Source organism: Cyprinus carpio, chromosome B23 (assembly GCF_018340385.1).
Source record: "Cyprinus carpio isolate SPL01 chromosome B23, ASM1834038v1, whole genome shotgun sequence".
Lineage (NCBI taxonomy): Eukaryota > Metazoa > Chordata > Actinopteri > Cypriniformes > Cyprinidae > Cyprinus > Cyprinus carpio.
The window spans coordinates 12,584,907-12,601,250 of record NC_056619.1 but is presented as its reverse complement, the minus strand read 5'-3'; the positions used below and the strand labels follow the sequence as shown (position 1 = coordinate 12,601,250).

At 36.9% G+C, this 16,344-nt stretch overlaps 1 protein-coding gene across 1 annotated transcript in view; it reads left to right on the top strand.

The window, feature by feature from the left end:
* Positions 1-16,344, top strand: part of LOC109102815 (kelch domain-containing protein 8B-like) — a 100,914-nt gene that overhangs the window by 63,904 nt on the left and 20,666 nt on the right. The window contains exons 4-5 of the mRNA XM_042750680.1: positions 1,150-1,314; positions 10,534-10,758. Of these exons, the coding sequence (XP_042606614.1) occupies positions 1,150-1,314; positions 10,534-10,758 (390 nt within the window). The remainder of the gene's footprint in view (positions 1-1,149; positions 1,315-10,533; positions 10,759-16,344) is intronic.

Sequence of the window (16,344 nt, the reverse complement as noted above, 5' to 3'; positions counted from 1 at the left end):
TTAGTATGCAAACTACTTCACACAGCAGCCAGAATGGGGTTTGCAAAAATAGTTACAGAGTTCTGGGCTTTAGATGCAAACAATACAGAAAGCGCTCACATTAGGAAGAGTATTAAATGAAGTCTCTGCCATTCACGTTTGAGTGCCAACATGCCTTCTTCTAAAATGTAAATTTGGCTCTTTATAGGTGTATGATGAGGTTTGGTTTTTGTGTAAAGTTTGAGGTTTGTAAAATTTATGTTGATTAAACACAACAACCGTTATAGCTCAGCATATATTGTGTTTTGGATGCTGTTGTCTACATCTGGCTTCTAGCTTAACCAGCTGGAGTTCTTTGCTCAACCTTTGCTCAGCTAGCAAAGCAAACAGCATGATTAAACATATCCACCAACTTGACCAGCAGCAAAGTCGTAAGCTGGTTTTTCACCAGGGAGCTTTGATTAAATGTGTTTTAGCAATTGAGAAAAAAAGTATAGTACTGTATAGGTTTCAGGTAGAGCTATAATAGAGAAGTTTGTGGGGAAGTTCAAGAGTTTGGGTCAGTTATGGGAACACATTCATATTTAATATTCAGTCCCTGTAGGGGAAGAGAACAAATGCGGAGTGTGAGGTTTAGAGGTGGAATTTATGTAAACCTTAAAATAGCTGGAGCTCAGAAAAAAAAAAAAGTGCATGTCTCTAGAGATTCTCCACTCTGGCACGGAGAGAACATTCCTAATTCAGACTAGTGACTCACTGCCACTGCTCTGCCATTTCCTGATTTGTTTGTTATTATTTTGTTTACAGTTTTTCTCATTTGCTAAGACATGCTTAATGAAACTGGGATCCACTTGATCTTCATCATCACATTCTTAGCACAGCAGAAGTCTTCTTTTGCAAATGCCTTAACACTATTTCATTTGTTTCACACATTTTTCACACCCTTTGTCAAAACAGAACTCACAGTGATTGCAACACTGCCATGGAAAACATCCAGTTTGAAGTTCTGAGTATTTCAACTCTTAATTTAGTTTTTTAGATATTACCACCCATAAGTTTCCTTTGTTTTGTTTTCTAACTATATTCAGCACTTTTGAGTTTGAACAGGAGACTTGGAAACAGAGTTGAAACTAATTTCAGACTCTGTCTTTTTTTGTCTGTCCCTCTCAGATGGCAAGGTGTATGCACTGGGCGGGATGGGGGCTGACACGACCCCTCAGGCCTCAGTGAGGCTGTATGAGCCAACAAAGGACCAGTGGCTGCCCCTCACCTCCATGCCCACCCCACGCTACGGAGCATTCTCCTTCCTGCGCGGTAACAAGATCTATGTTCTAGGTAAGCCCTCATAAAATTGTCTCATAAATCTGAATAATTCAGTTGTTTGTCAGAGACACACTCTTGGTTCCCTAGGAATAATAAGAGATGACAAAATAATAAAAAGGGCAGACAGGCAGGAGAGTCTAATGGTAAAAATGTGTTTAGTGTGAAAGGAAATCCACAATTCAAATCCCAACCTAACATAGTTTTTTCTCATTTCTAATCTAATCTTGACAGCCATTTAACTACAACTTCATCCTTTTCATCAAAAGGAAAAAATTATATAGTTTTCTAGTGACATGATGGTGGTTTTTAAAAGGTTCTTCACAGCGATGCCATAGAAGAACCATTTTTGGTTCCACAAAGAACCGTTCAGTCAAAGACTCTTTAAAGAACCATCTCTTTCTTATCTTTTTATAATCTGAAGAACCTTATTTTGCCACAAAGAACCTTATTTGGAACAGAAAGGTTCTTCAGATGTTAAAGGTTCTTCATGGAACCATTTAGACAAAAAAAGTTTCTTCTTTGGCATCGAGAAGCACCTTTATTTTTAAGAGTGTAGATTATGACAAAATTTGTCATTTCTGAGCAAATAATTTGAATAATTGGATACATTTAGACATGAATGGGTGATTTCTGTTACAGCATTTTAGAAACACACTTTCTTCCTATAATAATCATGCATAGTTTGTATAGGCCTATACACTACTGTTCAAAAGTTTGGGGAGATTTTTTTAAAAGTCTCTTATGCTCACCAAAGCTGCATTTATTTAAAATACCGTGAAAGCAGAACAATTGTGACCTATTTTTACAATTCAAAATTACTGTTCTATTTTATTTCGATTGTATTTTAAAATGTAATTTATCCCTTTGATGCAAAGCTGAATTTTCAGCAGCTATTACTTTTCAGTGTCACATGATCCTTCAGAAATCATTCTGATATGCTGATCGGCTATTAAAAAAACACATTTCTTATTATTAGCAATGTTGAAAACAGTCATGCTGCTTAATATATTTTGTGGAAACCATGCAAACAAAAAAAAAACTGCATTTATTTGAATTGGATAGCTCTTTTCACATTAAAAATAATTAAATAAATAAATATTACTGTCCCCAAACTTTGGAACAGTAGAATATGTCTATCCATATCATCAACATTTATTGTTTTAAAGGAATAGAAATGTGGGTCTTCTCTCTAGAGGTGCTTAGCAGACAGAGTACTAGACTAGCCAGTAATTATAATGTAACTTATTTTCCGTGTCACACTGTGTCACAATATTCTCCAGGAGCAGCAGATGTGGTAACAACACCTGGTAATTGTTCATGCCGTGCCAGGGCTGATAAGAACCGTGGAGTGGAGTCATTTCTCAGTGGGGGGGAGTGAAATCTGCACTGCAATATGCTGCAGGGATCTGACGGTTTACAGCAGAGCTGTTCAGTTCTTACCTCAGTGTTGGAAATCACAAAGGAGCATTAAATGGAAATCTACACTGCAGGTTCCCATGATACACTCTGTCCCATGATAAAGTCTGTCCTTTGAAAGAGACACAGCCCTTGGCTGCAATTTACTGCCTGTTTTGGGCTGAGTGAATGAGACGCTGACCATATGTGGCTATTTGCTACTCTGTGTTAGAGAGAGAGAGAGAGAGAGAGAGAGAGAGATGTGTGTGCGCGTTTGTGTGTGAGTGACCGAGTGATATAGAGAGAGAGAGAGAGAGAGAGAGAGAGAGAGAGAGAGAGAATGTAGATTTTATGTATAAGTAAACATAAATTATTGGGACAAAACATTGACCTTCGAAGTTAGAGCTAAATATGAGAGATAAATGGGTCAATGACAAATAAGAGTGTTTACAAAAAGAAAAGAAATAAATCCTTTATCCTTATGTTCATGTTGGTTTTATATGGTTTTGAAAAACTTGTATACCATTTTCAAGAAAAGTCTACATGTAAGAATTTACAACTTATATACACGTGAATGTACACATTTTAATCAAAATTGTACAATTAAAAATGTATTTCTATTACAAATAACATGAATTATTAATTCATAAATATTATTACAAATTTTGGGGTTTTACATTTTAACATTTTTCATAAAAAGGTAAAGCTGTTGGATATTTTGAGAGACTTATGCCAAGTGCACACTGCATGATTTAGCCCTGATTTTCACTCACCGAAAGGTTTTTGCGAAATCGCCGACAAATGGCCGAAATTGATTCCAAATCAGCGCTCATTCACGCAAATGACAGTCACGCAGTGTGAATGATCAAAGACACAATCTGAGAGAGTTGCCGACGTCAATGTACAAACAAAGTGGCAATATCAGTACATTTTTGCATTAGAATATACAGAACCTTTCTTTCTTTCTTTCTTTCTTTCTTTCTATATATATATATATATATATATATATATATATATAATAATATATAATTATATCTTTTATAATATATATATAAAATATATATATAAAATATATAATTAAACATAAAGGGTTTTTCCTGTAAATAATATTCTTCTGTAAAGGACAAAAGATTTATTCCTTTTTTTTCATCACTTTGAGGGGTTTTGTAGGCTATAAGAAATAAACTCATTATAAAATGCACAAAACGCTGGTTTCACTTCAAGTACTTAGATTAGTGTATATAAAATTTTCCCAGCAGAAGTATGTTGTTAACAAGGAAGTCATCTTTGTTAATTAGTGTGTGTTTGGGGAGGACTTATAGACCACAATATCAGCGTGATCTTGTGTAATTTCCTTATCACGTCTCGTGTGCATTTGGCTGTAGTTTGCAGACCAGACAGAGTTGAGTGTGATTTTTCTTATTGTAAAGTCATGCAGTGTGTAACTTCCTGTCGCCGATCCATTGTGCAATGTGAACACAGCAGCAGCTGAATGCTACCCCAGATAGTCGTGCAGTCTGAAAACAACTGTGATCCGTGAACTCGGCTTACTGACCTTGACACAAAGTCATGATTTGTTTTCAGCATGTTAGTCACACCATACGACTTTGATTTAGCACATTTTTTTAGCTCCCCACAAAATATCAAAAGGAATTCATATATAAGTATATTCAATTAATTGTATGTATGAATTGCAGTTTTATTGTTTATTGTTATTTATATATTTAATAAATTCTGGAAAAAAAAATCATGTAACTTTTTTTAATTCTAGACATGCCAAAGATTTCCTTTTAGATTAGTGTTGATAATCCTTTAAGAACATTTCCTATTTAAATAGCTAGGTGAATGTGTTAATGCATGAACTGATGCGAAGCAATTTAAGTAGCTTTGCATAAAAACCTCTGCCAAATGTGTACATGTAAATGTCTGAGTTTGATGAGCATTTGGAATTGGTTAAACTGTGTATGTGTGAGTTTAATAGTTGATCAGAGTGTGTTTGTGCCCATGGGTTTGATGAGCATGTGGGGTTGCCAGTATGGGGTCTTGTTTTGCCAGATTTGTCCTCTTTCTAACTTCTCTGCACTATGAGACATTCTGTTCAGGTCAGACACAAAGATCAGCTGCCCTCTCACTCTTTGAGAAGTCATTAAAACTCTGCCTCCCTACACACACACACACTAATGAGGCCAGAAGATTTTTTTGAATAAGGTGTAGGCTGGACATGGCAAGAGTGATGGGCAACATCACCTTCTCATGCCAACGTATGATTGATCAGCCTGGTGAAGCAGATGTGCCCTCATTACTGTTACACACCTGGACTCACAGTCCCTCACAGCAAGTACAACTTCTGTGTTTCAACTTATTATCTAGTCTTGTTTGGTTTCATTTTACAGCTCAGATTGAATGTGAATAGAATTGCGGTGAATTCAGTAGAGATATTCTGATATGCTGTTTAAGATTGCTTGAACGTAGATTTAGGAGAATATGTTAATGTGCATCTCCACCAATAATTTGCCTCTGGGATAACTTGGTTTTGGGGGCTTTTTATAACCAAATAAATCAATTTGATTGGAGTTTGATCAATTCAACCACTTAAAACCTTAACAATTTATGAAATAATTAGAAATTGAGATGTGATGTGTGAAGTAAGCGGAATGGGGATTAATACAGATTTTTCTTGTGGACTCATGATTCTTCTCCTCCGCTGTGACACAGTTTTGTCTTGATGGTTAGATTTATACTCATTGATTTGACATCACAGGGAATAATTCATTCAGAGTCTCTCTGTATGCAACCCTTGCTTTTGCTTATATCCCTCCTTGCCGTCTTCCTCATAATTCTTTCTTTTTATCTCTGTTTTTCACTCTCTCTCCCACACTTGTGCTCAAAGGGCTACTCGCCTTTGTGTTGCTTGTCATGCTTTAGATGCAGTTTGACACTTAAAAAAGTTTTGCATTGAAGATCTTTTGCCTGGTGACAGCAGTAAAGTTAAGAAACTTAATTCTGTTATTTGTCAGGCTGCTGGACCACAAATAGAGCGGCAGTAAAATCACATTAAGGCCATGTATGAGGAATGGGCCTGTATCACAGAATGCTCATTTAGTTTGGATTTACTTTGGGATGCGCCCCGCGAGGTCTATCATGAGCGCAGACACTCGATCACATGTCACCCAGATGCACCACGCTGTCTCCCCAAAATAAGATGCCTACTGTGCTCGCTAATGTTGTTACCTCTTGTGCGGGCAGGAGAGCGACGTGACCCCATTCGAATGTGAAATAAAAAACATTCTCAGAGAAAGTTTAAGGCTGCTTGAATGTATTGTTTTCATGAAGCGGAGTGGATTTTTTACATTTATTTTTATCATTAGAATTTTCTGCGCTGCTAGAAAGTGGAATTGCAAATATAATGTTTCCCAACAGGTCTTGTGTTGTTTGGATAAAAATGTACACTACCATTTTTTATTAATACTTTCAAGGACACATTCATTAAACAAAATTGACTAAAGAATTTATAATGTTACAAGAATAATGTTTAATCACTGTTATTTCGAACTTTCTATTCAGTAAAGAATCCTGGGGAAAGAAGTATCATGGTTTCCACAAAAAAGTTCCGACACTATCTCACAGCCAATTCTTCCGTATTTTACGAAGTGGCTAATTCATACAAATATTTACGACCTATTTTGGACAATTTTGAACGATTTATGTGATAGTTAAGTGTAGGGGCAGGGCTAGGTGTGGTTCTTTGTACAAATTCCTACAAATATACCCCTTCATAAAAAATTTGTACAAATTAGCCACCTTGCTGTGAGTTTGGTTTGGAAAATTCATTGTGTATAAAAATCAAAAGTTCTTTACTGCAACATGGGTCTTCAGGAGCTCAGGATCTAAAAAAATAAATAAAAATACAATATTATTAGATGAACTTCAATAAAAACTTAGAATTAACCTCATGAATTCAGACTTCAAATGCAATGTGCACACATATGACTCTTTACATCAATAATTATTATTTATGCAAGTATATAAATGCATCACTATAGTATATTTGTTGTTATAGGCCAGGCATAAAATTCGTCACTCGGTTTTATGCATTATGTAACAGGTTTCTCTCGAAAACAGCTGAAAACCCCTGCTGTAACATATTCAATCTCTCCTTGTTTCTTTGTTTTTGAATTCAGATTTACTGACAGTCAGCATGTGTTATTTTGCATATGATGTGTGTATTAGTTTGCATGCGTGCTTGATGCTGGCTGCAGCGGCCATCTGTCTTCAAATCTGTCTGTGGATGGGTTTGGCCCAATACCAGCCGCACTTCACTCAGCTCAATATCTCGCCCATGCACGTCGCTGTTGAATCCACTCGTGTATTTGCCCTGTTCCCCTCAGCTAATTTCTCCCAATTTTGACCATGGAGGCTTTAATGATTGAAGTCGAAAGGCTGAAAGACTTGAAAGAAGTTAATTAGAGGTGTCCAGCAAAGGTCAAGAGAACAAGTCCTCTTAAATGGACTGCTGTAACCTCGCTTCTTATAGAGACATGCCGCCCCGTCCTCAAGACTTTTCCTCTATCTGGTTCTCTCACACTGTCTTGACTGGATTTCCATTTTCTGGCCTGCTTTCTCCATCTCTTCGCTCTTCCGCATTGTTCCCCAGACAGGTTCTTTCTCTCCTCCCTTTGTTTTCTCTTGTGTGTGTGTTTTCCCTGGCTCTCTGTTCTGTCCCAGAGGGCTCTCAGTAATGCCAAAGCTGGGAGGAGATCAGTCGTGTCGTGAATGCATAGTGAAGGAAAGAGAACGTGCAAGAGGAAAAAATGAAGGCGTACCTGGAAACGTGACAGTGTTTGATTCTTTCTGAGCTCTCACATACATAAACCTTAGTTGTGAATTTTACATTGTTTTCCAGAGAGATTTATGTTCTTGTGCTGTATTATTTGTTGTATAGATCCGTCAATCTCAACTGATTTTGTTTTAGCACCCAGAATAAACAATGGATATACGGCACAGTGGCAACCCAAAAGAGAACAACAACTGTTTATTGTGCGAAAGTTAAAGAAATGTTCTTTAAGTCACTGAAATCAACATTGAGATTTGTTGGTGTTTGGCAGTATTGATGATTTTGGTTTCTAAAAGTCTAAAAGATTTGAATGGTTTCTTGTTCTCAACCAATAATGTTTTTAATGCGGTGTGGTTTGTATTTATCTTTTTGTCCTTGCTTAGTTTTGTACATGGTTTTCAAGGATGAGGACATGTCCGCTCCATGTTGGCATCTACCTAATTTGGCTGCTTTTACTTAGTGACAGATGTCAATATTGTCGAGTTCAGTTGACCCTTTGCAGGGAGTTTGATTGACAGGTGATCTGACGAGTCATAACGCAGAATCTGCCATTTTTATTTGACAAACCAGATAGAAGAGTAGATTAACTTTGGTGGACTTTAAATGGTATGTATTGACATCTTTCCGCAGTTGTAACAAAATACCTTCTGATGTTCAGTCATGTTTATTTCATGCTTTAAGTAAATCTGAAAAGATGATTGGTTCATGTGCCGCTTGAACTTAGGTGCTAGTGATCTGTCATGACACATTAAAGAGACACAAAGTGGTATTTATTGATTGATTATTATTTTTTTTTTAATAGAAAATTTGAAAACTGAGACTTACTGTTGTGTCTGTTGGCACACAGTCAGTTTTCTGTATGCTCTGCAATGTATTTTTCACTGCGTGAGAATGTGATGTGTGGCGTGAGAGCGGCATGGCTTGTCGGACATAGCAACAGTAACAAAGGGAGGCAAAGGGTCAATAATTGGACATGTGACCTTTGTGACGTCACAACAAAAACATGGTTCACCCAAAAATTAAAATCATCCATTTATTCCTCATCTAAACCTGTATGACTTGCCTTCTTCTGTAAAACATAAAAGAAGATATTTTAATAAATGTCTCAGTGAGGTTTTGTTGTCCATACTGTGAAACCACTGGTTTTAGATCTTAGCCAGGGCAGACATCATGTTTCATTTGACTTAAATGACAATGTCAAATAAACTGTTATTATTATCATTATCAAATGAATGGGAAAGGACAATGCATCCATTGCATCATTTGTTAAAGGGATACTCCACCGTAAAATGAAAATTTTGTCATTAATCACTTATCCCCATGTCGTTACAAACCCGTAAAAGCTTTGTTCGTCTTTGGAACATAATTTAATATATTTTGGAAATATATTAAATTGTGTTCTGAAGATGAACAAAGCTTTTACGGGTTTGGAATGGCAAGTTTTCTTTGCATACAAAAAGTATTCTTGTTGCTTCATAATGTTACGTTTGAATCACTGATGGCAGATGGACTATTCTGACGATACTTTTCTGGACCTTGACGATGTATTTTTACTTGGCAGTCTATGGGGACAGTAGATGAACAAACCTTTTACGAATTAAATATATTAAATTGTGTTCTGAAGATGAACAAAGCTTTTACGGGTTTGGAATGGCATGGGGGTAAGTGATTATTGACAAAAAATCTCATTTTGGGGTGGAGTATCCCTTCAAGATCCTACAAAATGTCATTTTTTTTATTGAAAATTTCCTGATTATTTTGTCCACTGTGACTATATTTCCAGATTGTTTCATCAGCTTAATGATTTCTCCCCCAGATACACAACAGCATGACATGAACTTCCATCCATCACAGCCTCATTTTCATTCTTATCACATGAAATATGCTGTCTGCTGTGACTAATGGATATTACTGTAGCTACTCACTCACAGACGCTCAACTTACAGATTCATTGTGTTACCAATGAGAAGCGCTTATTGGGTCATCTTTCTGCAGTTATGCAATCTCAGTAATAATAAGCTCCGCAGACATATTCAAAAACAATATAAAAAATTATATATATATAAAAAAACACCACATGCTCATACATGACCTTAAGACATGAGAAATTAAAAAGATCATTTGAGATATAAACGAGATAATAGATCTAGTTATTAGACACAAGTTATTTTTAGAAATTGCTTTGCAATGACAGGTAACACGTTAAATTTAAACATGAAATTTTCAAGTGGACAGGCTGAAATATTATTTATTTATTTATTTATTTATTTTGTATGTACTCCAAAAACCTTTTTTATAACTTCAAAAAAAGAATTGTTTTATATATATATATATATATATATATATATATATATATATATATATATATATATATATATATATATATATATATATATATATATATATATATATATTTTTTTTTTTTTTTTTTTAACAGTGGTCCTTGGGTTAGAGAAAGTAACACTTTCTTTGGATAAAATTATCTGCCAAATACATTAATGTAATGAAATAAAACGATTAGTCGACAACAGTGATTCGTCTTGCTAAGTGTGGTTTTCTATATCATCATTACTTGTGTGTGTAGGTGTTACGGTCTCCATAAGATGAATCATTTGTGTTGTAGTCAGAAACGTCATGCAAGTTCAAACCTTCATCTCATTTGTAAGCATCTGCTAAATGAATAAATGTAAATTAGTTTGTACGTTCAAGCCTGTGTATGGCTGTAGGTGTGCTGTTAGAGGCATATTTATGTGTGCATATGTGTGTGTTGTGTGTGTCAGAGACCCAATATTGTAATAGGCTGTCAGCTTGTCTGAGGAGACCAAAGTGTTGTCAGTGAGCCGTAACATGTGGTAATCGCACACACACTGACTCCCAGCAGGGACAGATGTGACACAATGACTGAGTCTTATCAGAGAGATACCACACACACACACACACACACACACACACTTATACGTCATCTTAATCCTGCAACCCTCTTCTTATTTCCCCTCCTACAGGTGGGCGTCAGGGCAAGCTGCCAGTGACCGCATTCGAGGCCTTCGACCTTGAGATGAAGAGCTGGACGCGGTACCCATGCATCCCCAGCCGCAGAGCGTTCTCCTCATGCACTGCCAGCGACAGGGCGTTTTTCAGCCTGGGGGGTCTTCAGCAGCCTGGACCCCACAACTTTTACTCCAGACCTCACTTCGTCTCCACTGTAGAGGAATTTGATTGTGAGCAGGGTGAGCACTTCATCTCTTTTGCTGAATCTTTATTGATAAAATGATACACAAAAGAAATGTGATCATTAGTATGTCAGCTCAGAGACATTTTTCATTGTACATTGTTGGAGTAATAAATATAACCGAATGGTACTGTAAAAAGGATGTTTTTAAGAAAAAGTTTTGCCTGGCTTAGTCATAACACTACACTACCATTCAAAAGTTTGGAGTCTGTAAGATATATATATATGTATATTAGTGCTTTCAAAATTAGCGCGTTAACGCAGATAATTAATTTTTCCATCTTAACGCGTTAAAAATATTTAACAAATTAATGCAGGGGCATAGCTTAGGTTGACCAACCCTCTCACAACTGCTGTTTCTGTCACTTTTTCTATTGAAAAGAAGTGCATTTATTCAGTCACAGAAGGTCTTTACGACCACATCAAACCGGAGGCGTTTCAGACGCGCTCCAAATTCACTTCATAAATGAGTGCAGAAACGGTACTGTGCTCACAGGGAATGCTCTTCAGTTGCATGCACAAAGGCTCCAGCATGCACTGTAATGTATAATTTCATATCAGTGTGCAAAATAAACTATTGTTTGTTATGTTTGTAAATGGTGAATATCAAATAAAAGTAAATCTTAAAAATCAAATAAAAAAAAATTGAATTATCAAAAATTTGATTTATCAAAACTGACGTCAGGTAACCTGTGTAAACCTGTGTTTTCATAATAAATACAAAAAATTATTCAATTAATTACATCATATACTGATTACTTAGTCACATATATTTACATTTAGATTTAGAAAAAATACCAAAAAATACCAATACCAAATACAGACATTGCATTATTGTAACTAGTGGAAACTTGCAAATATGCACACAAAAAAATGCCTTTAGGGAGTCAGTATATTTATATTTTATTTCCATATCATTGAACAAGCCAAGCACTGCTCTACAGTCCACAGCAATGTGTTTCAATCAGTGTTCGATCTGTCATGAAATCATGAAACATGAAATAGGTGCTTAAAGCAGCCTTGACAACATTGTGGTCTCTTTTACATGACTTCCTCTCACTTTTGCACTGATGCTGTGGTTGAAACCTCTCTGGCAGCTCAGCTTCAATCTCTTCAGCCTCACTATGTGACAGGTGGGAGAAAGATTGATGTGTTGTTGTGTTCACTGTACATACAGCACAGGAGGGGTGGAAATATATTTGTTTCTCCCTCACTCTCTCACTGTTCACTGGTATACAACATGATCTCTGGGCGAATACCACCTATGAGGTCCTTGTGGAAACTGCTGTGTCAGTCCTCTGACCTTATAAAATGCATATTTTTTTTAATCCATTTCTCATGTTGGGAGAAGTCAACAGGGGCACACAGAATATGTATTCACCTTCCTCTGAGCACAGGAACTATTATTCAGTCATTGTGCACAGAATCCAGCAATATCAGTTTTTTTTTATGCTGACTGGCCAGTACCCATTTTAAGAGAGTTTATGAGTCATTTAAAATGTTCTGATGCCCTAAATAAAACAACAGCCTGTGGATATATAATTTAAGTCGATATTCATGGTGTAGTTATTCATTTACATAAAGGATCTGATATAGGAAAAACATCATATTCGTTCATGTCATTGAAAGCATTCATTCAGAATTTAATATTCACATTGATCTAACAAAAAAGTCTGAGGCTAGATTTAAATATGGGCTACAAAATGTGATTTGTAATATTTGTTGATAATAAAAATCTGAGACAACATTTAAAATATAGGCTTTAAGATCTAATTTAGGTTTCAGGATTTTGAACAATTTCACAAAAATTATTGTGATGCTAATATAATTGGTAATTGTTTTATTATTATTTTTTCTTTTAACATTTTATAATTTAATTTTAATTGCTATTTTATTTCTTTGTTTATTCATTCATTCATTTTATCACTATTACATTTTTAAATCAGTCTTTAAAACAATTTAATAGTAACATAAATAGCAATAAATTAATGTTTTCATGAAATGTTTACATTTCAAATATGCAAAAGCGTTTTTACTAATGCTTTCAACATTTGATCCCCACTGTGTACGTTCGTCTGTGTTGGTTTTCTCCCAGTGTTCTCCAGCCTTGTTGGCATTTAATTAAACTGTAATTCTGTTATGTTTGAACCTTTTTTCCTCATCCCAGGAGTACCACTCAAGGAGCTTTTAATTCCGCTAACAAAAATAAGAGTGTTCTCTCACCTTTATTTAAATAGCCAAACCCCCCACGGGGCCACCGACCTTATCACAAAGATACGTGTTATTGGTTTTTTCATCTTCTGTCACTTTCCCTTTGTATTCCCTTTGCCTTTGCCAGTGTTTATATGTGTGTACTTGTTTGTCAAACTCCAGGGCAATCTCCAACACAGAATGAAGTCTGATCGGTCCTCATGATATAAGGGTCATTCTCACCGACCTCTCAAATTATATTCCTGCCTACCTATATATTAAACCTCTGCTACACGAATGTCTCTATCCATTGCACTCAGCCAAAGGAACAAATAGAGAAGGACAAAAAAAAGGGGAAAAAAATCAATTAAGAAAGGATGTTTAAACACCAAGCCACCTTTTTATACCATACTTCCTTTTGATTAATAATAATTTTTACATTAAAAAAAAAAGAAGCTGGAAGAGTAAAAAAAAAAAAAACAACATAAATTGTTTGGTATTTGCTGATGCCAAGCGTACAGGGCTGACGTGAGCGGGAAAGGTGGTAACCTGCTCAGTTTTACCTTTTAATCAAGTTCATTTGCATTTAAATGCTGCTGTTAGTGTGCTCTGATTCCGTGAGCTGTAAGTGTGTGAAAGAAAGCCGTGTTTGTGTGCACAGGCCTATGTACGTGTGTGTGTGTGGTAAATGGAGGCTAGCGCGAGTCCTTCTTGTGTAAGAGGCAATCACTAATTCCATTATCACTTTACCTATTACTGTAGAGCCGTAGAGAATGCCTGCCCATTGTAATTATCAGCCCACGTTTACAGGCCATTATCCTCAATTTACAACACATTATACTCTTCTTCTATAATCTCCCTCATTCAATACACGTAGGACTACATTTTGTTGTGCTTGTGTGTATTTATGAGTTCGTTCTGCATTACAATGCAAAAGAAAAAGTCTGTTGCAATGTGATTTGCATTGTGTATTGCAACATTGATATCCCTGTAACCTGTGACTTTATTATAATGGGGACAACTGTGCAGTCAACCAGTCATTAGCGCAAAATAATAGGAGAAGAAAGAGGCGTTAAATATTAGCACAGCTAGGAAATCAGTTCCTGGGACAAGGGTCAGCTGTATAGGTAATGTTCTGTGAGTTGTCAGTTGCATTGCGAGGAATAAAACAAAAATGTATCATCTGTATCATCCGCGCCACAAGGATGCACTATTTTCTTTCAACTCACACAGCGTAAATACACGTAGAAACAGCGCATCCTTGTGGTGCGGGTGATACAGAAGAGCATACGCAGCATACAGTGCATAAATGACAGAGACACAGAGGCAGACTGTATGAACAAAGGAATTGTTGAAATAACGTCAGTTAGTTTTGTTTTAATTTCGCTTACAAAAAGTAATTCTTGTCGCTTTCCATAATGTTACGGTTTTTTGAATCACAGATGGCAAATGGAGTATTTCTGGCGATGGACTTTCAACTTTTATGGACCTTGACATGTTATTTACTTGGCAGTCTATGGGACAGTCACAGGCCTACCGTTTTTAGTTCCAAATATCTTAAATTGTGTTCTGAAGGATAACTTAAGCTTTCGGTTGGATTCAAATGGGGGCGTAATGTGAAGTCAAAGGGTTAGTTCACCCAAATATTAAAATTATGTCATTAATGACTCACCCTCATCTCTCCAAAAACCCAAAACACCCCCACAGATATAGAACACTAGACCCCGACTCGGAGTCACTATTCTTTGGACTCGAGTCCGACTCGAGACTCCATTCTCTGGACTCGTGACTCGACTTGGACTCGCGGCGGACTGATGACTCTTACTTGGACTCGGACTCGAGGATATATAAAATCGGACTTGAGCATTCATCACGTTGTTTTTGACTAAATATGTTATAAAAAAAATTATATAAGGTGTTACACTTTTCCTGTTTCGTGCCCAAGACCGGTCGGGATCTATTTTTTTCCCCTCACAGACACTGCTACCGCTTCGCTCTCTTTGCTTGACAACACACTCACTGGCGTCACTCACTTTACGCTCGTGCATGTCAGATTAGATTACATGATTTTTTTTTTTGCCTGTTGCGATAGTCACTGTGTCAGATGGATTACGCGAATTTTGACTCCTAAAATCCTGTGGTGTCGTGAACAAGAAACATGTCAGACTAACGTTACCGCGTTGCTTTCTGACCAGTCGGCGTGCGTCGTCACACACACACACACACACACACATTCACTTGAACACACACAACGCACTCCGCGCTAAAATCACTTTAAATCACTCACACACACACACACTGGCGCTCTCTCTCTCTCTCTCTCTCGGCATATCGTATTGATTTGTAATTTTGAAGTATCTTTAAAATAGTGTCCTGTAAAATGCGTTTCTTTTTTTTTTTAGCTGAGTGTATTTCTGTAATACAGTGTTAAAGGATTAGTTCACACAAAAATGAAAATTTCCTAATCATTTACTCCTCCCAATGCCATCCAGGATATCCATGGCTTTTTTCTTCAGTGGAAAATAAATTATGTTTTTTAAGGAAAACATTTCAGGATGTTTTCTTCATATAATGGACTTCAATGCCTACCAACTCAATACATTTTATCAGTTCTTTGAAGGTCCCAGAGTGGAGACATTTAGGCACTGGGAGCTCGAGACTCGACTCAGACTCGAATCACGGGACTCGAGAGACTCGACTCGACTTCCCGGACTCAACTCTGGTAATGGTGACTCGACTTGGACTCGACTCGGACTCTTCTTTGGTGACTCGGACTTGGACTCGGACTCGAACACTGTGACTCAAGACTCGACTCGGACTCGACAGTTGGTGACTCGACTACAACACTGGACCTCCATTCATCTTTGGAACACAGTTTAAGGTATTTTAGATTTAGTCCGAGAGCTTTCTGACCCTCCATTGAGAATGTATGTACGGTATACTGTCCACGTCCAGAAAGGTAATAAAAACATCATTAAAGTAGTCCATGTGACATCAGAGGGTCCGTTAGAATTTGTTGAAGCATCGAAAATACATTTTGGTCCAAAATAACAAAAAGTACGACTTTATTCAGCATTTTCTTCTCTCCGGTCTGTTGTGAGTCGCTCACAACACTGCAGTGACGCCACTGACGCAGCTGCCAGTTATTGGGCGCCAGCAGTCACAGCAGTCAGCAATCCAGCAACGGTCGCTGTTCACAACAGACCCGGAAGAGAAGACAAGAAAACGTATTTTCGATGCTTCAACAAATTCTAACAGACCCCTCTGATGTCCACATGGACTACTTGACAATGGTCTTTTTACATTTCTGGACATGGACTAAATCTAAAATACTAAACATTGTTTCCGAAGATGAACGGAGTCTATGGGTTTGGAACGACATGAGGGTGAGTCC